Source organism: Oncorhynchus keta, chromosome 29 (genome assembly GCF_023373465.1).
Source record: "Oncorhynchus keta strain PuntledgeMale-10-30-2019 chromosome 29, Oket_V2, whole genome shotgun sequence".
NCBI classification, from domain to species: domain Eukaryota; kingdom Metazoa; phylum Chordata; class Actinopteri; order Salmoniformes; family Salmonidae; genus Oncorhynchus; species Oncorhynchus keta.
In genome coordinates, this window is record NC_068449.1 from 52,274,328 (window position 1) to 52,297,676 (window position 23,349).

General features: G+C 44.9%; 1 protein-coding gene across 1 annotated transcript in view; it reads left to right on the forward strand.

The window, feature by feature from the left end:
- The first annotated feature begins 896 nt into the window (after window positions 1-896).
- Window positions 897-23,349, forward strand: part of znf827 (zinc finger protein 827) — a 117,556-nt gene continuing 95,103 nt past the window's right edge. The window contains exon 1 of the mRNA XM_052485238.1: window positions 897-1,269. Within this exon, the coding sequence (XP_052341198.1) occupies window positions 1,227-1,269 (43 nt within the window). The 5' untranslated portion in view covers window positions 897-1,226. The remainder of the gene's footprint in view (window positions 1,270-23,349) is intronic.

The window sequence follows — 23,349 nt, forward strand, 5'->3', positions numbered from 1 at the left end:
AGGGATGAAGACACAGCTCTCCTCACACACTGAGAGGTGTGAAAGAATGTGCCGGGCCAAGTGAACACAGCCTGCAGGAGCCCAGCAGCAGGAAGAGAGACGGGACAGGCTGCGCTGTGAAAAACTCAACCCAACGCCACCACCGCGAGGGAGAGGAATTGAGATTTCCATTTTTAACGTTGTTATTAAATGTATATGACATGACCCAACGTGGAAATGCAACAAGTGAAGGGTAAAACATGTAATAATTTAGATGACGTGATTTACAGAGGGATACGTTGGGGGTGAACTCAACTCTTAGGTAAACGCCATTGCTGTTACATGTACAATGTGACACAAAACACAACGTGGAAATGCAATAAAGTGTTGTCTTCTACTTTAGCTATTTTTTTTCCCCCACAGAGGAGAGTTACACTATTGTTGAGACCAGGGGAAGTTATAGCAGCAGTTTCTTACAGTTCATGTGACATACGGCATTGACAAAAATAAAAACAATAGCAAGAAATGAAATGTGTGCATCTGTAGCCTAATGATATGGGGGTTATGCAAGTGTGAAAATGAAAGGGTTCATTTCAAATGTATGTTTCATGCAAATTAATCATAATTGTTTATTTGGGGAAACTGGGGATTTCCATTGGGCTTCTGAATTACTATTCAAGCCATAATTTCATCAATTCATTTCACATTTAGAAAATATATTTATAATGTATGTGTAATATAAATAAAAAAGTAAATACAATCCATATGAAAAATACTGTACTGATACTGTATTTCAGTATCTTTGCCTTATTTATTATTTATAGAAGTTATCAAATACATTTAAAAAAAAATGTGTAGGGGTTTTGCACTCCGCAATACACCCTGTAAGCTTGGGGGCACCTTGTCCGTTTCTACGCTGCGATCGCGGGCGAGCTCCTCTCGAGCGTGTGTGCGAGCGTGTGTGTGTGTCTGCTCTACTGTTGCTGCCCTTTGATCCCGGCATTAGTGTTAGTTAGGGGCTCGGAGACACACTTACACAGAGAGCAGCCATAGTCAAGACACGGCAACAACAACAGCACAGAACCCTCCTCCTCCTGTGGTCCTATACCCAACAATACACTTTAAACCGCGAGGACAAGACAGGTATACAGTCCCTGCCATCACTCTCGCCTACAATCTCAATGGGAAAAAACATTTTTTCTTCTTATCCCTAAAACAAGGAGGAGAATGTGACAAAAAGGGGGAAAATGCCAAGGAGGAAGCAGGAGCAACCCAAACGCCTGCCTTCACGTAAGTCGTTTGCTGGTTTTGTGCAATTTTAATGGGTCTTCGTGTGTTTTGCGCAGTAGTTTAGGGTTAAAGAGGTGAAACAGACAAAGACACGGCGTAGGTTATTTCTCCTTTTTTAGGTCTGAGCAAGGCAGCCATGTTGTTGGCGATGAGTAACGTTAGCTAGCCAACGAGTGCATGAGCTGTACGTGGCTTTAATCGAGTATAATCGATAAAGGTCCCCTTTCCCCTAAAGGTTGCGGTCAGATAGCTTGTGTATCGGTTGTATATGGTATAATGTCTGAGCGTTTTCGTTTATCTGTCCGTGCGAGCGAGTCTCTTTCGGGGGAGAAAGGGGAGGATCTGAGAATCTGGCCGCAATAAAATGAAGGGTCAGTCGGATCAGACAAGCCAGACTCGGGGCTAACCGTACCTCAGTGTTCCTAGTAATAGCGCTATCTAGCAACGCTCGGTAGCTAACTTCACATTTCGGTTAATATAAACGTCTAACTTTCTCTCTCACCACTCAAAACGGGTGTATTGGTTCCCTCGGTAGGCGCTCGCTCTGTTTTTACGTCGAGCTCTTGAAAGTCTGGAGATGATATTTTTTTTGAAACGGAGGTATTTTCTTCCGCCCAGTTCAGTGAGGTTCATGTCTGCATGCAGGCTATGTCAAAGCCATGGTCAGTCACCTGAAGTTCAGTTTTTTCCCTTCCCTTTGCAGCCATTCATTGCAGACAGACTACGATCAATAACGCGGGCTTGAGACGCGAAATGGCACATTCCCCATTTCTCGTTATGTCGTTACTCCGAATGTACATCAGAATGTGCGATTTTGGTATATACATTGTTCATTTGACCCTGTGTAGCTTGGATGTTAAGATTGTGCTTTTATCAGTCCAATAATGAAAAGCTGCAATGACACACTTCGGCCGCTAGATGATGACTTCTAGGTAGAATGTGTGGATAAAATGATCACATAGGAATTGGCTTAGTGTGGCAATTTCCCCTGCTGTAGTGCAATGTCCTGAAGACCTGCGTAAGAACATGGCTTAATGAGTTATATTGGTATGCAAATGTAATTAATCTCATAAATCAATGATGACTTAATGAATGTACCATAATGACACAGTGTAGTCTTTCTTAAATGTCAAACAATGCAACTGTTCAGTGCTATTAACAGCAGTGATCAAAAGGGGATTTGTAAACTTAGTTGTATAAAGTATACAAAATGTGAAAACAGTGCAGTAAATATCAAATTAGCGTTTGTAGTGCCATAGTGTGAACTATTCGTGTCCAATCTTTCCACATGTGAGTATTTAGGCTACTACAAACGTTCACAAATCCAGTCCCAGTCACAAAACATCCCCAAAATAATACCGTTGTCTCCTCATCCACTGACACAGCGCTCAGGTGTTTAACCCAGAGTTGAACTTGGGAAATTGCGTCGGTTGGCTGGGTGAGAGAGTGATATTTGAACAGTAAGCTCTCACTCACATGTTACTGATGGCGAATGTACGTACCTAGAAACGCCGCTGGAGTGGACGGAGCAGCATATAATGACATCAGTGGAGGCTGGTGGGAGGAGATATAGGAGGACGGGCTCATTGTAATGGCTGCAATGGAATAAATAGAATGGTCAAACGTGGTTTCCCTCTGTTTGATTCCATTCCAGCCATTTCAATGAACCTGTCCTACTGGAGCTCCTTCCGCTCACCTCCACTAACTGACGCACCATACACTACCCTGGGGCTCCAACTATTTAGTTCTATTATATAGGTTAGGTCACATGTCAAACTCATTTCATGGCAGGCCGAGTGTCTGTGGGTTTTCGCTCCTCCCTTGTACTTGATTAAGGATTTAAGGTCACTGATTAGTAAGGAACTCCCCTCACCTGGTTGTCTAGGTCTTCACTGAAAGGAAAAACCAAAAACCAGCCGACACTAGGCCTTCCATGGAATGAGTTTGACACCCCTGGATTAAGTAATATTATAGACATGTTACATCATGCCTATTGTATGTGTCAATTACAGGATATCATATAATAACAAAGAGAAAGCTTTTTCTTTTAAGAAGTTGTGGCCAATATTTTACTCCCCCCATTCAATCACAAAACTTATACAGGACAACATTTATTTATTCTGTATAGGTTTTCCTCCTGTATAGGTTTGCCACTTCACCTCATTGGCCGACTGTCTGTTTGTTTTCATTGTTCAGCTAACAACACCTACACCGATTGGTCACGTGCCAGGAACAAGCACAATATTGAAGTTCAGATGTCTGCATCTGTACCGATGCCCTCTGGTGAAAAGAGCACGATTACACATTGCCTTTAAACTACTAAAGGTGCTTTATCTTAGCCCAGACACATGCAGGTCTAGATATTTGGGGTTGTGTACTCTGCTTTGTGCTCTGTGCAGGCCAAGCGTCATGCTGTGTATATTAGCATACATGGCATGTGAGAGAGGGCACACACACGTACACACACATACTCACAAGCTGGCCATGGAGGTCACAGTACAGTGCAGCGCCCTCACTCAGACAAGTAAACATGACCTTTGGCGCCACAATGAAAACGGCCACTCTTTATGATTTTGGTACGCGCATGATTATCTATGTTGAATTCTATTGGCCGATTACTTACTGTAAATATTGACGTTAAAATTATCACTTGGATAAAGCATAGACATTTTTACATGTAAAAGTACTACCTTTTTTTAACGTGTATATTATGCTGGAGGTCGGTTTTGCAATATTGTCAACGCAAGCAGCATTCTTTCAGGCCCAGAGGTTTCTAGGTCATTGGTCATACTTGTGTAATGTCACCAAATATTACTTATAAAACCTCTCTCTACTTTTGATAATTTCGCAACCATTCTGAATTAGCTTTAGGCTATAGGGCCTATCTCCTGAATAAATGTTGAAGTAGGCTTAAACTCAAGATATGGATACGAATTGTAAGCTAAAAATAAATAAATGAGAGAGAGAGATACCCGATCATGAAGGGCAAAAGGTCAGGGGCACTGGGAGAGCGAGAGAGGGAGACATTTTCTCCTCTCCCTGTCTCCTCCTCTGCTGGTTCCTCAGGTTATCTGCATTTGAAATGGAGGGATTTTAGCCCCTGCCTCTACCTGACCGACCGAGTGCTCTTCTCCTTTCCTCCTCACCACCAGCCAATGGCTGGGTGGTTCTGTACCTTACTGTAATGGCGGGTCACTGGCGCCCTTCCACTTTCTATGATTATAATGACCTTGGTGGGGCCGGGGCTTGAAAACATTGGATTAAGGGGAAAGGAAAATGAGGGGAGGTTTCCATTTTGCTCTTGGCATCAAATTTGTGGGGAATTTCTGCCAAGAATCCCCCTCCGCCACTTTTCACCCCCCACCACCCCTCAACTTGACGGGGCGCGGGCTCTCATGGACCGCGGTGTCTGCCGGCTGGAGCTGAAGCGAATAATGATACACAGGCTTTCACTTAGAAATTAATTAAAGGGCAGGAGGAAGGTGGTGGGATGCCTCCTTCAGCATACGCTTCCATAGAGGGGAGTTTGAGACCCGCCGCGGTCAACACCATTCAGATTCAGTGGGTCGGCCTAAAACTGGCCCCATTCAGTCTCTCCGTGACTTGATGGAGAATTGAATGGATAGTAATTGGGAGGCCGCTACAGCGGTTGATCTTAAATGAAAGTTGTTGGGGTAAGTTAACTTTATAATGGGCCTGGTTCCAGAGAAGCTTCTGGGGTTTGATCAATACACATTTAAAATGTGTTGTTGCTTTCTGCATCAAACAGGTAGGCTGGCTGGCAATACCAAGGCCTGCAGGTATTGTCAGGATTCCAATGGGCACCCACTACGGTTGGGCGGTATGCAGATTTTCATACTGTCATACCGTTTCTGTACCAACCGTTACCGAGTCAAAATATATAGGCAGCTTATGGTAGAGCAAATTAACATTCAATTCTCTAGCAACAGCTCTGGTGGACATTCCTGCAGTCAGCATTCCAATTGCACGCTCCCACAAAATGTGAGACATCCGTGGCATTGTGTTGTATGACAAGACTGCTGCACATTGTAAAGTTTTATTTTATTGTCCCCCAGCACAAGGTGCACCTGTGTGATGATCATGTTGTTTAACCAGATTTTTGATATGTCAGGTGGATGGATTATCTTGGGAAAGGAGAAATTCTCACTAACAGGGATGTAAACAAATTTGTGCACAACATTTGAGAGAAATAAGCTTTTTGTCCACATTGAACTTTTCTATGATTTTTATTTCAGCTCATGAACATGGGACCAACACGTTACGCGTTAATATTTTGTTCAGTGCATATTTAACTTAAACAGTGGCATAGCATGCATCCCTCAAACATAAATATATATATATGAATTTTTTTGAGGTATTGAAAATCATTCAGCGGTATTTAAAAATATCCCGGTGTACCGGTATAGATGGTATATCGCCCAAGCCTAGCATCCACTGAGAATCCCTCCAATTCATTCAGAATTCTCTTTTGAATCAAGGTTGTCAATGAGGTGACACTTCATTTAATTTCCAATGCCCTGAGTAATTACAAAAACATGTCTGATAAGCAACTCGCTTCACAATAACTTCAGGGGGCTACTTGTGAGTAATTAACTCTGTTTTGGACACTTTTCATCAAGTGTCAAACTCACTAGAGGTGCTAAGCAGGTAATTTAAGATAGGAATTCTTTATGCCCAACAAAAGGGACTCAGGGAAGCATAATATGCAAATCTCCTAAAGTAATTATTTAGGGATGTCCATTGCCTTCCCCCATAATACTTATTCAGTTAGGCTTAATTAGAGCGGTTTCTTGACAAAGATCCAGGGATGACATCCCAGCCTGATTGTCGGCCATGACACTTGATCTGGTCTCTCTCAAACGACATCTTCAGCATGCCCTCTGTATTTTACATTGACCTAATTTAACAGAACAAATGAAAGGTCCACTAGGAGGCCTAAAAATATATCACAAAGTTACCAGCAATCTGTTCCACACAGTACCTACCTGGTCTCAATCAACCCCCCCCCCCTCTTACTCCTCCGTGTGGAATGGAAGTGCCTTAGCCTTGGTAACGATTTTCTCCATGTTGACAAGCCACAACAGGGAGATGTACAGCTTCGGAGAGCAGCCCTTTGGCTAGGACGTAGCCCCGGCACTGAGTAATACCAATCTCACAGGAGTAGCACAGGCTCTCAGTTGGCCGCAGTTCATAAGGAACTGCGAACAGCTCGCTGGTGCAGCTGGGAAAGACAGAGGGGAAGAGAGAGGGAGAGTACTGGTGGTGGTGGAGGAGGTGGTGGGGAAGCTGCTAAGAGCTCTGGGCGGTTTTCTCTGTTGTACCACACAAAGTGCATCTAGGGCCCTGCAGGACAGGCCTTTAACAGGCGTGAGGGATGTAGAGATATAGAGAACGAGAGAGAGGAGGGAGGTCTGGGGAGCAGGAAGCTCTAGTCGGCCAGTCGTGTCAGACTGCTGCCTCTGCTTCTGAACAGGGATGTGATTTATTATCAAGGCTCATTTCACTCTTAAAAGAGAGATGGAAATGACATCGCAGAGAATTAGAGAGGTCTCCTCAATTGTCTCTGAGAAGAAAGCCATAGCTGTAGGCGTGGGGATATTTCGGAGCATGTGGTACGCGTCTAACTGGTGCGTGAAATCAGAGGAGGGTTTTTGCTTAGGTTGGCATAGATTTGAAATACATGGTAATTTTATGTAGCTCTACTGTCTTGATGTATGTTGTTGTTAGGGGGGCTTAAAATGGCTCTCGTCCAATACGCTCATCTTGCCGCCCTGGCGGAGAGCACTCTAGCATAGCGGAGTGCTAATGTCATGACCTCACTTCCTGTGTGGGTGGAAGAGAGGCTAGGAGGCCCCTCACACTTGCCAGGCTCTTGTTAGCCTCTGGCAGCAGCAGCCAGGCAAACTCTGTCCTCTCTGGTCTGGAAGTCAGCACTAGGCTTAGGCAGTATCCAGATTTTCATACCATCATACTGGGATTTACGGTATCACGGCATAGCACACAAGGGGGCGCTAAAAACGCAAAATTGCCCGTTGCGCATCTATTACCAGAATGCTCACAGAATTAGCACAAGTAATATCAAAATCACATAGATGTTTTTAGCTGAATGCTAACAGGCGAAAATGGACAAACTAATTGCAAAGACTGGCAAATCGAGCTCATGAAGTTATACAAGCACGCTACCAAATGTCATTTTCGTTGAGTGGGTACAAGTGAAACTGAACAAGAGAAATTGTGCAAATGAAAAAGTTGTGATGCATGCTTATTTGAAGGAAGAGCAGCATGTGTACACAAAGCAGAGGGGAGGAGAAAAAAACACGACTAGGAAGCACAGGGAAAAAATAGCAGCCGAACAGATAACTCACCAAGAAATCTTTGACTTCTCAAACACGGCAGAAAGCCGTTATAAGGTATCTGATGGCAAACATTTGGTAGTGAATTGCATACAAGTGTAACTTCCTCACCTCATGTGCGCCACACATAGAGTTCTGATCATGGAATTCCGAACACGTCATGCGTCTACACCTACATTTAAATGTGTCCACAGTGTGTCCAGATTCTCTTTTCCCGTGCTATATTCAAATGCCAGTATGCATTCTACAAATGGTGGAATAGGCCAAATATGATAACGCAACAATTTCTCTTGTTCAGTTTCACTTGTACCCACTTACTACCGTAGCTAACTAGCCAGCTAACCTCTGTAGCTAGCCAGCAAGCAACGCTAAAGAGATTACAAACGGGTTAGCATAACTCTAGCCAAACAAAAAAGTTTTTCTGAAGATTAGCTGGCTAGCACTTGAGTCCAGCAAACACGTTCCTCCTACATTTATAATGAAAAGGTCCCTCTCGGTCCCAAAACACAAGTTTTCTGGAGACTTGTGGAAGAAGTGCTGATGACGTCGCCCACTGTATGCGGTTTCGGTAGCCTGACTGTGTCCAGACTGAGGAGGAATCCACACACAATGCAGCCCTGACCACCTCCTGAAGTGGTCAGACAGATCTGAACACAATCACACCACAAAGCCACTTTTGTGCATCTAGACCCGTCTATTCAATGCAATCGTCGTATTCTGATAGCAGAAGTCTCAATGTAAGTGTCAAGCGTAGACACGACCAGAGACTCGCCGATAGATATCAAACGCTATGGACTCACAGCTCTCACTTTCTCCCATTGTGCTATTTACAAACTCATGACAGGCTGAACTGTTCTGGGGAACTATGGTAAGCTTCATAATGTAAAATAATATGACAGGTGAAATGAAGAACACAATATGCTTTTTCTCCTAACGTATTGCACTCCTAACATATTTGACCGCAGGTATTAACTTAAAAAGTAGCTACAAATATTCACATTTATTTTTAAACTTCAAAGAAGCCATTTTGACGGTATTGAAAAACCATCCTGTGGCTTTTTCCAAATACCCGGGATATAGTATGTATTAGAGGTCGACCGATTAATCGGAATGGCCGATTTTTCAAGATTTCATAACAATCGGAAATCTGTATTTTTGGACACCGATTTACACTTTTATTTAATCTTTATAAGGATCATGCGAATTTTCGCAGCTTTTGTTAAAAATCGCGCAACATTTCAAAGTCCTGCTACTCATGCCAGGAATATAGTATATGCAAATGATAAGCATGTGTGTATAGAAAACACTCTGAAGTCTCTAAAACTGGTTAAATCGTGTCTGTGGCTATAACACAACATGTTTAGGAGTAAAAATCCCTCGAAAAACTGTTCTCCAAAAACACAAAAAATATATTAATCCGCCAGTCAATTTATTGTTTAAGGCGACTGCAAATACATTAAGATGTTCTGTAAACGCCTACAGCTTCCACACGATGTCGCCAGTGCTGGCATTTCGAGCAGACTTAATCCTTGGTTGTATGACGTTTTGCCCTTTCCTTTTTAAGTCTCTCAACAGGATGTTATTAAAATGGAAAAGATGGCCGCTGATTTCAAGACTAGCTGCTATTGAATACAGATCGCCCCGTGATGAATTGTATAGATTATTAACGTTTATTAATACCTAAAGTTGGTTTAGAAAAGTAGTTTGAAGTGTTTTGTAAAAGTATATAGGCAACTGTTGTAAAAGTATATAGGCAAATATTGTCATTTTAACTAGGCAAGTCGGTTAACACGTTCTTATTTTCAATGATTGCCTCGGAACGGTGGGTTAACTGCCTCGTTCAGGGGTAGAACGACAGATTTTCACCTTGTCTGCTCGGGGGATCCAATCATGCAACCTTACAGTTAACTACTCCAACGCTATAACCACCTGCCTCTCGTTGCACTCCACAAGGAGACTGCCTGTTACGCGAATGCAGTAAGCCAAGGTAAGTTGCTAGCTAGCATTAAACTTATCTTATGAAAAACAATCAATCAATCATAATCACTATTTAACTACACATGGTTGATGATATTACTACTTTATCTAGCGTGTCCTGCATTGCATATAATCTGACTGAGCATACAAGTATCTGACTGAGCTGGGGTAGGTAGCAGCAGGCTCGTAAGCATTCATTCAAACAGCACTTTTGTGCGTTTTGCCAGCAGCTCTTCATTGTGCGTCAAGCATTGCGCTGTTTATGACTTCGAGCCTATCAACTCCCGAGATGAGGCTGGTGTAACCGAGGTGAAATGGCTAGCTAAGTAGCGGGGTGCACGCTAATAGAGTTTCAAACGTCACTCGCTCTGAGACTTGGAGTGGTTGTTCCCCTTGCTCTGCATGGGTAACGCTGCTTCGAGGGTGGCTGTTGTCGTTGTGTTCCTGGTTCGAGCCCAGGGAGGAGTGAGGAGAGGGACGGAAGCTATACTGTTACACTGGCAATATTAAAGTGCCTATAAGAACATCCAGGATCCTGTGTTCTGCCTTACAAACAGGACAACGGAATTGATCGCATGCAGCGACCCAAGAAAACGACTCCGAAAAAGAGGGAAACGAGGCGGTCTTCTGGTCAGACTCAGGACACGGGCACATCGCGCACCACTCCCCAGCATTCTTCTTGCCAATGTCCAGTCTCTTGACAACAAGGTTGACGAAATCCGAGCAAGGGTGGCATTCCAGAGGGACATCAGAGACTGCAACGTTCTCTGCTTCACGGAAACATGGCTCACTGGAGAGACGCTATCCGATGCGGTGCAGCCAACGGGTTTCTCCACGCATCGCGCCGACAGAAACAAACATCTTTCTGGTAAGAAGAGTGGCGGGGGCGTATGCCTCATGACTAACGAGACATGGTGTGATGAAGGAAACATACAGGAACTCAAAACCTTCTGTTCACCTGATTTAGAATTCCTCACAATCAAATGTAGACCGCATTATCTTCCAAGAGAATTCTCTTCGATTATAATCACAGCCGTATATAACCCCCCCCCCCCCCAAGCAGACACATCGATGGCTCTGAATGATCTTTATTTAACTCTTTGCAAACTGGAAACCATTTATCCGGAGGCTGCATTCATTGTAGCTGGGGATTTTAACAAAGCTAATCTGAAAACAAGACTCCCTAAATTTTATCAGCATATCGATTGCGCAACCAGGGGTGGTAAAACCTTGGATCATTGTTACTCTAACTTCCGCGACGCATATAAGGCCCTGCCCCGCCCACCTTTCGGAACAGCTGACCATGACTCCATTTTGCTGATCCCTGCCTACAGGCAGAAACTAAAACAAGAGGCTCCCACGCTGAGGTCTGTCCAACGCTGGTCAGACCAAGCTGACTCCACACTCCAAGACTGCTTCCATCACGTGGACTGGGACATGTTTCGTATTGCGTCAGATAAAAATATTGCCGAATACGCTGATTCGGTGTGCGAGTTCATTAGAACGTACGTCGAAGATGTCGTTCCCATAGCAACGATAAAAACATTCCCTAACCAGAAACCGTGGATTGATGGCTGCATTCGCGTGAAACTTAAAGCGCGAACCACTGCTTTTAATCAGGGCAAGGTGTCTGGTAACATGTCCGAATATAAACAATGCAGCTATTCCCTCCGCAAGGCTATTAAACAAGCTAAGCGTCAGTACAGAGACAAAGTGTAATCTCAATTCAATGGCTCAGACACAAGAGGCATGTGGCAGGGTCTACAGTCAATCACGGACTACAAGAAGAAACCCAGCCCACTCACGGACCAGGATGTCTTGCTCCCAGGCAGACTAAATCACTTTTTTGCCCGCTTTGAGGACAATACAGTGCCACTGACACGGCCTGCAACGAAAACATGCGGTCTCTCCTTCACTGCAGCCGAGGTGAGTAAGACATTTAAACGTGTTAACCCTCGCAAGGCTGCAGGCCCAGACGGCATCCCCAGCCGCGCCCTCAGAGCATGCGCAGACCAGCTGGCCGGTGTGTTCAATCCCTATACCAGTCTGCTGTTCCCACATGCTTCAAGAGGGCCACCATTGTTCCTGTTCCCAAGAAAGCTAAGGTAACTGAGCTAAACGACTACCGCCCCGTAGCACTCACTTCCGTCATCATGAAGTGCTTTGAGAGACTAGTCAAGGACCATATCACCTCCACCCTACCTGACACCCTAGACCCACTCCAATTTGCTTACCGCCCAAATAGGTCCACAGATGATGCAATCTCAACCACACTGCACACTGCCCTAACCCACCTGGACAAGAGGAATACCTATGTGAGAATGCTGTTCATCGACTACAGCTCGGCATTCAACACCATAGTACCCTCCAAGCTCGTCATCAAGCTCGAGACCCTGGGTCTCGACCCCGCCCTGTGCAACTGGGTACTGGACTTCCTGACGGGCCGCCCCCAGGTGGTGAGGGTAGGCAACAACATCTCCTCCCCGCTGGTCCTCAACACGGGGGCCCCCTTCAAGGGTGCGTTCTGAGCCCTCCCCTGTACTCCCTGTTCACCCACGACTGCGTGGCCATGCACGCCTCCAACTCAATCATCAAGTTTGCGGACGACACAACAGTGGTAGGCTTGATTACCAACAACGACGAGACGGCCTACAGGGAGGAGTTGAGGGCCCTCGGAGTGTGGTGTCAGGAAAATAACCTCACACTCAACGTCAACAAAACTAAGGAGATGATTGTGGACTTCAGGAAACAGCAGAGGGAACACCCCCCTATCCACATCGATGGAACAGTAGTGGAGAGGGTAGCAAGTTTTAAGTTCCTCGGCATACACATCACATACAAACTGAATTGGTCCACTCACACTGACAGCGTCGTGAAGAAGGCGCAGCAGCGCCTCTTCAACCTCAGGAGGCTGAAGAAATTCGGCTTGTCACCAAAAGCACTCACAAACTTCAACAGATGCACAATCGAGAGCATCCTGGCGGGCTGTATCACCGCCTGGTACGGCAACTGCTCCGCCCTCAACCGTAAGTCTCTCCAGAGGGTAGTGAGGTCTGCACAACGCATCACCGGGGGCAAACTACCTGCCCTCCAGGACACTACACCACCCGATGTTACAGGAAGGCCATAAAGATCATCAAGGACATCAACCACCCACCATCACTGCATTGTCGGAACTAGAAGCACAAGCATTTCGCTACACTCGCATTAACATCTGCTAACCATGTGTATGTGACAAATAAAATTTGATTTGATTTGAATAGTCAAAGGTTAATGAAATACAAAGTATAGAGGGAAATAGTCCTATAATTCCTATAATAACTACAACCTAAAACTTCTTACCTGGGAATATTGAAGACTCATGTTAAAAGGAACCACCAGCTTTCAAATGTTCTCATGTTCTGAGCAAGGAACTTAAATGTTAGCTTTCTTACATGGCACATCTTGCACTTTTACTTTCTTCTCCAACACTTTGTTTTTGCATTATTTAAATCATATTGAACATGTTTCATTATTTATTTGAGGTTAAATATATTTTATTGATGTATTGTTGTAATTGTCATTATTACAAATAAATAAATAAAAATTGGCTGATTTAATCGGTATCTGCTTTTTTGGTCTTCCAATAATCGGCATCAGCGGTGAAAAATCATAATTGGTCGACCACTAGTATGTATGGTATAATGCCCAAGCCTAGTCACTACCTCCTTCCACAACACTGTACTGTACAGTTGGGTTGAGCAGCGAGTCTGCCACACTAATGCATTTAACTAGCCAGGCTAACAGCTGTGTCTGCTTTGTGGGGGGTTTTGGGGCCTTGATTGGGGCCGTTTCATTGCCGCGGGGAGATTCAAAGTGCCAGGAACGAACGAGGCAGGACAGAGGGACCGAGGCAGTCAGGGCAGGCAGATGCAGAGTAGTGGAACCACCCGGTATGTAAGGCTCTCAAGGGAAACAATATATCACATCCAGAGAGAGTGGAAGTGTTTGGCTGTGTTACAACAAAGCACCACTCCAGACCAGATAAGTTAAATTCATTGACGTGAAGTCATCTCTGTGAAAGCCATTGTCAGTGGCGTGTGGGGCGAGTGGAGGTTATTTATGACGCTGAAACGCAGGTGAGTACCTGGCGCTGATGATTCTGTGGCTGCCGCTGATGATTCTGTGGCTGCCACGTGCGGAGAATGCCCTTCCATTTGGCACAATGCAGATGATGACTTCACCGCGTCTTCTGAGTGAACCGCTGTGACCTTGAGGTAGAGAGGCTCAGGTTCTTTAGCGTTGTCCCATTGTTGTCTGAACGAGGGAATTTTGCCGCCTGATTCGTCCTCATCGCGGTAATGAGATGGGTGCATTATTGGACGTCTAGTACTAGACGAGTATCACTCATCATGACGGCTCAGACATGCTAATTAGCCAGATATCTCATCATCAACAAAATGGAGACACATGCCCCCCAAAAATCTGGAACTCAGGATAGCTTGTAAAACCTTTTGGTGAGTTGATAATGAACAGGGTTTAGTTGGACTGATCTGTATGTGATTGCCTCTTTCCGTTCCTGAATTACCAGTGTGTTCTCAATAGACAAGTCAGTCAGTTGTTGGTTCAGATTGCTAGGGCTGCATCTGCAAATGCCACCCTATTCCCTACATAGGTCCTAGTCCAAGGTAGTGCACTATGTAGGGTATAGGGTGCCATTTGGGACACAGCCTAGGTCATTAATCCCTGCACTCTACGGGGAGTGGTCAGCACCAGATCTATTGACACTTCCTACCAGAAGGTTTTCTAGATTAGCGACAAATCCTCCCTGAAAAAAAGAATGCTTAAAAAGCTAATTTGGCACGCACAGCCAGACTTTGTGTTCAGCAACTCTGGGCCAAAGGAAGCATCCCAACAATCCCTCCCTCTTCTTTTTCCTCTCCTTCTGGTCCTTTGGCCAGGAACCGCCTCATCCTTTTTTGGCGGAAGTACATTTTGTTGTTCTCATGTAGCATTTCTTGTGAGAGCCAGTGGATTGACCTTGATGACCCTCCCAGTCAGTGATGAGGTCTTCAGAAACAAGACCGCTCCAACCCACTGTACCCGGAGGGCTTAAGTGATGGTTGTCATAGCGATCGTTATGCCGCAGAGAACGGCCTCTCACGGGTGAAAGACAGCGACAAGACTTTGAATGCTGCAGATTTCAGGTCACAACCTGGTTATGACAGATGTGGACGGAACCAGAAAAGGCTGGATGGATATGGATGCAGTGCACACAAGACTAACAACAGACGTACATCAATGTCTGGTCTGTATAGATTTCAGGTCAGGATTTGAGATCGACATTATCTGCCACGCAGGACATGTCTTTTATACCTTGAAAGCGAGAAAAGGCGCGATGGGTCTGTGTTCCAAATGGCATCCAATTCCCTTCATAGCCTACAGGCCCTGGCCAAAAGAAGTGCACTATGTAGGGAATAGGGTGTCATTTGAGATGTAGCCTAGGTGTGACGGGGAGCAGCAGCGGGCGAACAATGCCTCTTCATTCCCACTGGCTGCCCTGGCCAGGCGTTTTAACATGGAGATTGGAAACAGAAACAGCTCCCCCCCCCCACCTCTTCCTCCCCTGGACCTGCATGCAAATGAAGGTTAGCCTCTCCTGCTGTGCCACTGCGATTCTCCCTTCTTTTTTTTTCTCTCCCTTTTTCTAATGTACGCAAACTGGCTCTGGCTCCCCCCCTCTGCTATTCCTAGGGAAGAGGAAGAAGGGACCAGGACCAATCCTGATTAGTGTCCCTGTCCTGAGTGACAGGCTAGAATCCAAGCAGGCACTGCCTCAGGCGCCTCTGCCAAACTGCTGTCAACCCAATACCACCATGGAAAAAGCCATATTTTTTCGATTCATTCGCCCCCCCCCCAGCTCTCTATCGCTCAGCTCTTCACTCCATGCTCACTCGCTCTCCCCAGCTCTCTCATACACACAGTCTCTCTCTTATACACACTTAGTGCCTCTCTCTCACACTGTCTCTTACACCCACAGTCAGTAACACACACACTTTCTCTTTCTCACACACTTTCTCACAACCACCCACCATCTCTCTCTTTCCCTCGCTCTCTCTCTCTCTGGGGGGTGACTGGCTGCTGTAGTGGGACCGGTCGACCGTGTTCTTGTGCCAGTGGGCTCAGTGTGATTTACGCTGGCTGGAGGACCGCCCCCTCCCCATTGTGCCCCCCCTGTCTCATACCGTATGGCCCATACACACACTGCGCTCTGCTCTCTCACTCCTCTCACTCCTCTCACTCCTCTCTGTGTCTAAGTGGGCAGCCTGCCCCTCAGTGTGTGTGCCAGAATGTGACGTACTAGTGGTGCTAGCTATGTTAGCGTCATTGCTACTTAGAGTAAGCCCACCTCTTGGGGTCATCACTAGCTACTACAGCCACAAAGTCTAATTATGGCTAAACCCTGCCTATTTCTACAATTTATCTTCTTAAAATACGATTTTAAACCTAACCTTAACCACACTGCTAACCTTACGCCTAGCCCTAAATTTAAATTCAGATCAAAAAGCTCATGTTTGTTTTCATGAAATTAATAAGCCAATTTTGACTTTGTGGCTGTGGTAACTAGTAACAGCCACCTTTTAGTTCTTGACATCAGTCCTTCTGTTGTTTCACCATTAACAGGGTATCTGTTCTGTTCTGGAACAGTGTTGTGTCGTGGCACACATCTACTACAGGAAAGTCTTGACAAATTACCCTCAAAGTCATGATACCAAATTTATGGGATGGATGCTGGCATGGCAAGGTTCCCCTTTAGTAATTATTTATAGTCCTACATTTGAGTGTAATGAAGTGTTCACATACTGTACATAGGAACTCTACAGCAATATCATACTGTAGCCTAAATTTAGGATTTACTGTATTTTTGGCACAGTGAGTGAACTGTACTTAGGGTTGTTACGGTGACCGTATTAACGCCACACCGGCAGTCATGAGTCATAATCGCAGTCAAATTCCACATAACCGTTGAGTCACGAGAATTTCCTCTTATGCACTCTGGTCGTGCGTTGCTTGTACCCAAATCACTAACGATCATTAGGTTGCTAATCAAATTGTATTTGTCACATGCGCCGACTACAATAGTGAAATGCTTTCTAACAAGCCTTTAACCAACAATGCAGTTTTAAGAAGAATACCTAACAAAATAAGAAATAAAACTAACAAATAATTAAAGAGCAGCAGTAAAATAACAATATATAGCGAGGCTATATACAGGGGGTACCGGTACAGAGTCAATGTGTGGGGTCATCGGTGTCGAGGTAATGGAGGTAATATGTACATGTTGGTAGAGTTATTTAAGTGACTATGCATAGATAAAACGGAGAGTAGCAGCAGTGTAAAAGGGGGGAGGGGGAGCAATGAAAATAGTCTGGGTAGCCATTTAATTAGATGTTCAGGAGTCTTATGGCTTGGGGGTAGAAGCTGTTTAGAAGCCTCTTGGACCTAGACTTGACGCTCTGGTACCGCTTGCCGTGCAGTAGCAGAGAGAACAGTCTATGACTGGGGTGACTGGAGTCTTTGATAATTTTTAGGACCTTCCACTGACACCGCCTGGTATAGAAGTCCTGGATGGCAAGAAGCTTGGCCCCAGTGACGTACTGGGCTGTACTCACTACCCTTTTGTAGTGCCTTGCGGTCAGAGGCCGAGCAGTTGCCATACCAGGCAGGGATGCAACCAGTCAAGATGCTCTCGATGGTGCAGCTGTAGAACGTTTTGAAGATCTGAGGACCCATACCAAATCTTTTTGTCTCCTGAGGGGGAATAGGTCACCACAATCATCTGCTTTGTCTTGATCACGTTGACGGAGAGGTTGTTGTCCTGGCACCTCACGGCCAGGTTGCTGACCTCTTCCCTATAGGGTGTCTCGTCGTCGTCAGTGATCAGGCCTACCACTGTTGTGTCATCGGCAAACTTAATGATGGTGTTGGAGTTGTGCCTGGCCTGCTACTCAGAGCTCTATTGTCCCTCCTCCATCAGGGCCTAATGGTCTGGTACACAGGACTCTATTGTCCCCCCCATCAGGTCCGATTGGTCTGGTACTCAGAACTCTATTGTCCCTCCATCAGGTCCTAATGGTCTGGTACTCAGGACTCTATTGTCCCTCCTCCATCAGGGCCTAATGGTCTGGTACTCAGGACTCTATTGACCCTCCATCAGGTCCTAATGGTCTGGTACTCAGGACTCTATTGTCCCTCCATCAGGTCCTAATGGTCTGGTACTCAGGACTCTATTGTGCCTCCATCAGGTCCTAATGGTCTGGTACTCAGGACTCTATTGTCCCTCCATCAGGTCCTAATGGCCTGCTAGTTTATGCACATGCCTATATATGACCTGTCGCGCAGAGAGAGGCTGCTTGCTTCTTAAACAGTAGTTGATGAGTGGTGTGAAATAATCCAAAGGTTATTGGTGACGTACACAGATTTGCAGATGTTATCGCAGGTGCAGCGAAATGCTTGTTTCTAGCTCCAATAGTGCAGTAATACCTAGCTATAATTATTCTAATTTAAAAAATCTAAATGAAGAAATACAAATAAATAAGTAGTGTTCTAAGCCCAGACGTTTCTATATGTGGTCCAGTGTGAAAGCAGAGTTTTGATAGCTGCCACTAAAAAGAGGAGGATCCCAGCTGCTACTATATGTATTTCTCAGCTGTGCTATGAAACCGGAGACCCCCGGCATGATTGGAAAAACGAACTGCGGGAAGTGGCTCTCATTCGCTATTCGGGTACATATCGACTGCCCATGTTAATGGGCCATTCTAAATCTAAACAAATTTGACATATTAGTAAAGACTAGATTAAATTGAGAATAGTTTGATGGGTGAAAATATGATCAATTGATGAGAGAACAGCGTGTGCAACCTGAAGCAAGGAACAGAGCGCAAGATTTTTTTAATACTTTTTTTCAAATCATCAATAGTCTATAGTCACATCATGCAGCCATATGTGTTCTGGTTTCTAAGACATTCTAATGTTTGTCTCATTCACAACTAAAGTTGACAAATAACTCTAAATCTAGTGTATAAGACCTGTTTCAAATGGTCACTTTATAGCCACTTCATATGTGCACTCGCTCCAGAATGGGGAAAAATATCCTTTCTATTTTATTCAGCTAAGTTAAATCATATTCTTATTATTTTAGATGATATGATTTTATAGTAAGCGTATATTGCCTGCTAACTGAAGTAGCCTGCAGTCTATGACATGGTGCTTAGCCAGATAACATACAGGAGGCCGACTCATATTCTGTTCTTCTGAAATACATTTTCTTCATATCATAATGTTTCTTTAAACCTGCCGTAAATAAATAATAGATTTATTGTGATGGTGTATGTTAAATTGATTTATTAGACCTTTTTAAATGATGTTCCCAAGGCACTCATCAGTGGCTTGTATGCTGGAGGCCTGGAGATACTACATGTGTTTATGGTAATTAACGGTCAGTTACCGCGAGACCGACAGTCTAACCGTCTGCCAAAATGTCATGATGTCACGGCTCTAACTGTACTCCAATAATCTACTTACGAAGCCTACATGCATACTAGTATCTATGATTGGTGACATAGTGAGGATGCTAAGGGAATGTCAGTGTATTATGGACATTATTCTTAGCACTGTGACAACTGTAACGAGACACAATTATTCCCATTGATTTACATCTAAAAGCTAGTTGTCCGTCAACCTCGGAGAAATAGGCCTTTGCTTTGTGGCGGTTGCCAAATCTGAAGCAACTTTGGGACTGAAGTACACTGAAACTGTTGTTTTCACCTGAGAGAAGTAACCCAGGACTGGCCTATATCAAAATGGGCTATCTACCAAGTATGCAAGTGGCAGTAAAAGTATAGGCTAGTCAATGTAGCCTACCTGGGCTGTGTTTCCCTAAACCATCGTGGCACTAAGATCATATTTTGTCAATTTTAGTTTCTTAGTGCTACGATGCTTTTGGGAAACACAGCCCTGCCTTCTCTTCAATGCTATCCACTAGTTGTAGTTTCTATGACAACTTTATCCTATCAACTGTCCTTGTGACCTCTTTCAATATTATGAAAATAATGCAAATGTGGTATTAAGTGTATCCTTGTCTTATAGCTTTCACTGTTGCACTACTGCTACTTTTTATGGTTCACCAGGGTAATGTTTAGGCTGAATCAGGGTATAAAATGTACTTTTTGGTCCACCAGCCACTCACATTTTTTTACCAGCCAAAATACCCCCCCCCCCACACACACACACGCTAAAACGACACCAACAAAACACAAAAGAATCGATGAGGATGCTTTGTAATGTTTCTAAAACAGTAAATGTGTAATTAGTAAGAAGTTGTTATATTAACCTAAATATCACATTTTACCTGTCCCTTTAAGGGCAGGAATAAGCTACATAGTGTAGTTCTTTGACTTTGTGCCATATTCATTTACCAGCTATGAAACAAAACTGCAGAAATACTTTGAAAACAGCTACTGCAGCATTCATTTTACTATAAATGTGATCATACATTTACTATTTTTATTCACAAATGTGAGTTAAGTCCTGCACTGTGGAGCCCTGACCTCCCGCCAACGTGGCTGGTGAAATGGACATCTTACCCGCCAGTGACAAAATGTACCCGCATTTGGTAGGTGGCGGGTGTTAATTTCAGGTCCTGGGCTGAATGGTAAATGAAGAAATACCTTGTGAATTGCAATTACAGGCGCTCTGTGAGAACTGAGTAGCCTATTTCTGTAGTGAAAGTGTGTGCTTCTCCTTGGTGGTTGTTTTTTGTGCTCTGTGAGGAGCTTTGATGCCACATCTAAGATTATAGGCATGTGTTATTTCTGTTCCATAAAAAAAAAATGGATGGGAAAAATAAACGCGGGTGCAAAGGGCGCTCCATCTGCACTGAGGAATTTCAGAGGTCTGGGGGCCTCGAGTCGACTCATTCTCTTCCAGGAACACTTCTCCTTCCTCTTTCACCTCTGGCACGAGGCCCGAAGTACCCACAAACGGCCGGGGCCAAGGCCAACAGTACACAGGTGGTTATATGCTGCGCTACATTTCAATACGACGGACAGAACCGAACCACAGACATTACTGTATAGCAGGGGTTGGCAACATGCGGCCCACGGGACAAAACCAGCCTGTAAAAGACTTTTGGGGGTCCCCTCAAAGTAAAAAAAAAAAAATTACAAAAATAAATGAAAAGGACTGTAAAATCATCAGGAATTCAGCAACAATGTAAATTTAGTAAATCTGTTCCCAAGTATTTCCACAAATAGAATATATATATATATATAAATGATTGTGTCTGTAATAAAGGTATGAAATTATTGTTATTTTCAAATACAATCTCTTTTTGGGATTAGTTGTGGTCAATTAGCGGTGTAGAAATTGTTGTAATTATTTTTTGACAACAATAGACCCGTGGCTGAATCTAGTTGCTGTATATAACCTAGGCTAACAGCTACCCCGGATCCTGGTCCATGCTGAGAGTGTGATCTAGACCAGGTTTTCCCAATCTCTCAACCAAAACGTGCACCTAGCGGCGGCCCCAGGAACAAGTTTGGGGAAACCCTGGTCTAGGCTAACTCCTGAGCCACCATGAATGATGGGTTTTCCAGTTTCCACTTCCCCCATGTTATCTATGTCAGAGACTGGAAACTGGAGTAGTCATTTTGGCTCTGACATGGGATAAAAGGTGATGGGTGTGTTTGTGGTTTCAGAACGGGTTATATACAGAGTTGTGTGTGGACATAAGCCTACTATAGGTGGAGATGATTTAGAGTATGGGCTTCTTTCTAACTCGGGCTGTTAAAAGCACAGTTCTAGTTAACTGCTGTATTTTTATACTGGTAAATGCCATGTGGTGCTCCCAGAACTCCAAAGGGCATGAACCCTCCCGAGTTTGCCCACGCATCGCCGTCCCTCTGAGCCTGGATCAGTGAGCCGCACTGAGAGCTGAATATCTCAGTCTTTATCTTTTTCAATCACTGATCTCAGACCAGTCTCTCACTCACAGTCCCCTTGGGCTCTGGTCAAATGTAGTGCACTATAAAGGCAGTGCACTGTACAGGGAATAGGGTGCCATTTGGGACTGGGAGGATTTATGACAAACAGCTGACTAGTCAGTCAGGGACATGGTGCCTTTTGTAACGTGGGATCTATCGTGATAGATGCACTCTGACAATTATTTCACCCTTTTCCCCAAAAGAAAATAGTTGAAAATGTGCACTTAACATATTGATGTCCCGTATAAAGTCCTGCGAAGGGGGTTTGAATTTACGACCGCCAGTTCAGGCTCAACCAGCTGGTTATATTTAGAGAGTCTGTTTTTTTTCACACACGCATGCTCAGTCTTTTTCCAACAGGACAAACTGAGAGTGAGGGTGAGACTGAAGAGAAGAGGATGATGGAGAGAAAGTCCCAGTGAATGGAATTACCTTCCTCTCCGGGAGGGGGGGGCTGACTGCTAGTCGTTTGCAGCGACATGAGCCTGCTGGTGGACAGGGCTAGCTGCTAGGGTCTCTCCCACCATATTGTCCGGCGCCGCACGCTAATAAGGCAGAAGCCCTGACTGCAGGGCACGCTCATTAGCATAGCCCGCGGACATGGCAACCCCCGCCAGGGCTCAGCATGGACACTTAATTACCGCCACGGCTCTTTCTCCTTTCTACACTCCGCCTCCTCCCTCGTATTTATTACACCTCTCCACTCTTCCCTCCTCGTACAGTATACAACCCCTAACCCAGGCCAACAGCAGCCAGCCACTCCTAGTCACAGGAGAGCATGCTGGGATAGCCCCGATGTGGCTCAAGCTGTGCTGGCTGTGCTGGCTGTGTGGTGAGTTCCGTAACTGTGCTGTAGCTGTGCTGGATTTAAATAGCCAGTCTGAGTGGTGGACTTGTCCGTGGTCTTGAACCCACCCTCTTCATCTTTTACTTATGTCTCTCTCTGCCTCTCTCTCCAGGCCTCTCTCTCTGCCTGTCTCTCCAGGCCTCTCAAAGCTTCTTGGCATCATAGTGGCAGTATTGATGCTTCTACTCCAGACTTAATCGGCTAATGGTCTTCCTCCCTCCTCCCTCCTTCCACCCTAGCCTGGGCCTGGAGGTCAGTGGGACCATCTTGTATGCCTGGCTAAGTCACAGAATTGTTGCAGTGTGTCTGTTGGTCGCTAGGCGAAACCTCATGCAAGTCATGTGGTCTGGTGACCTACGGGACCCCTTCCCCCAGCGCCCCCCTCCAGCACAGGGATCATTGTGTCTGATGAGGCTGGCTGAAATCTGGTTGACTCCACTGTCTGTCTGGCTGCAGTGACTGCCTGGGCCCAGCACAGTAACACCACTCCCCAGACAGTTTGGAACAACCCCGTCAGCCAAAATATAACCCGCCATCATGTTCAAACACAGAGACATTTGGCATGGGGTTGTCTCGTCTTGTATACAATAAGATGAGGAAGAAGATGTGATGTTTGTGTCTCTCTTCTCCCTCTCTTTGACTTGTATATTCTTCTTCCTCGAAACCTCTCAAAATAGATAGCTTGACCACTTCCTGGTCAATAAACACAATCACATGAAGCAATGTTTGTCTTAGTTGGCAGTTACATCATCAGCTTTCAACTTGAACCAGGAAGCTGTGTTCTGTTAGCTAACCTAGTAGCGCAGACTGTCGCAGCAGTCTGTTCACTCTCTCTCCCTGATATGTCGCTATTACACCT